Genomic DNA, 1489 nt, shown 5'->3' on the forward strand with positions numbered 1-1489 from the left:
AGCACTCATGTCTGTGTGTAACCTATGTGAAGTTGATTCTAGCTCAGGTTGTGACATAGATTTAGGACATAGAAAAGTTCGCCAGATCCCTATACAAAAACATCACTTGACCTTTATATCTTAGCAAGAGGAAACATTTGCAGCAGCTGGAGATCACAAAGGAGAATTTTGTCAGTTTGTGCTCTCAGTTCTTTTTCCTGAGTGGTTTATGTCATGGCTTGAATCACTGTGGGAGGAGTATTTTCATACTGTTGACAGTAATAGCTTGCAACATCTTCAGGCTGCAGGCTGTTGATGTTGAGAGAATACTGTGTGCCAGATCCACTGCCACTGAACCTTGATGGGATCCCATCTTCCAAGGCATCTGCACCATATATGAGGAGCTTGGGAGATTTTCCTGGTTTCTGCTGATACCATGATAAATACCAGTTTATGTCCTGACTTGCCTGGCATGTAATTGTGACACTTTCTCCCAGAGATGCAGTTAGGGAGGCAGGAGACTGTGTCATTTTGATTTCACATCTTGCACCTACGATTGGAAAATTAAAAGTTAATTCCCACACAATTTATCCTGTTATATATAAGACAACTTTTATGGAGATCATGGAGCACTAACAACACCTATTTGTATAGCTTTCCAATATTTTCAATCTTTCTTACCTGTAAACCAGAGTAGCAGGAACCCCAGGATCAGATTAGAAGCACTCATGTCTGTGTGTGACATGTGTGAGGATGACTCCAACATAGGATGTGACCTGGCTATGAAGAAGTCATCAAGTCAGTGGGCTGTGCTCTGGGCATATGCAAAGCAGCAAAGAGTAAAGGGTAGACGCAGCTGTAGTCAGGTCAGTGACTCATTAAGGACCTATGATCCATTGATGGATGAGATCATTGAGGCAATATAGTTATATTTGTGGAGAATATGCTCATCTTAAAAAGAACAGCACCAATCTAAGAGTTGCACTTATTTTGATTTCTGTCTTGTTGAATGTAGAATTTCCTCATTATGTTTCCCTTCATGGCCTAGACTCTCAGTTATGAAGTAATTCTTGGAAGTAAATGAATAATTACATAGTTCTTTCATAGGTATCTGTATATATTATTTTTTCTTTTTTTCTTTTATTAGATACTTTCTTTATTTACATGTAAATTTCTCCTTTCCCAATTTCCCCTCCAAAAAAACAAAGAAACAAACAAAACCAACAAAAACAAACCCCGGTTGCCTCCCTCCTCCCCATGCCTGCCACCCCACCCTCTCCCACTTATTGGCCCTGGCATTCCCCTACACTGGGGCACAGAACCTTCCCAGGGCCGAGGTCCTCTCCTCCTATTGATGATCGAATTTGCAATCCTCTACTATACACTTGCTGCCAGAACAATCAGACCCCTCCATGTGCAGTCTTTGGTTGGTGGTTGTACATATTATTGAGATGATTCAGCTACAGCTTTCCTCTTCTTTTTGTGAGTTTGTATTTTAATTATGGTATTT

The 1489-nt window shown here is 40.5% G+C and overlaps 1 gene segment (V, D, J or C); it reads right to left on the reverse strand.

Moving 5' to 3' along the window:
* Positions 1 to 206: 206 nt before the first annotated feature.
* Positions 207 to 741, reverse strand: LOC116099878. The segment is given in 2 exon segments: positions 207 to 529; positions 661 to 741. Coding segments are annotated over 2 exon segments (387 nt in total).
* Positions 742 to 1489: the final 748 nt, after the last annotated feature.

This window comes from Mastomys coucha, unplaced genomic scaffold, assembly GCF_008632895.1.
Source record: "Mastomys coucha isolate ucsf_1 unplaced genomic scaffold, UCSF_Mcou_1 pScaffold20, whole genome shotgun sequence".
Classification (NCBI taxonomy): domain Eukaryota; kingdom Metazoa; phylum Chordata; class Mammalia; order Rodentia; family Muridae; genus Mastomys; species Mastomys coucha.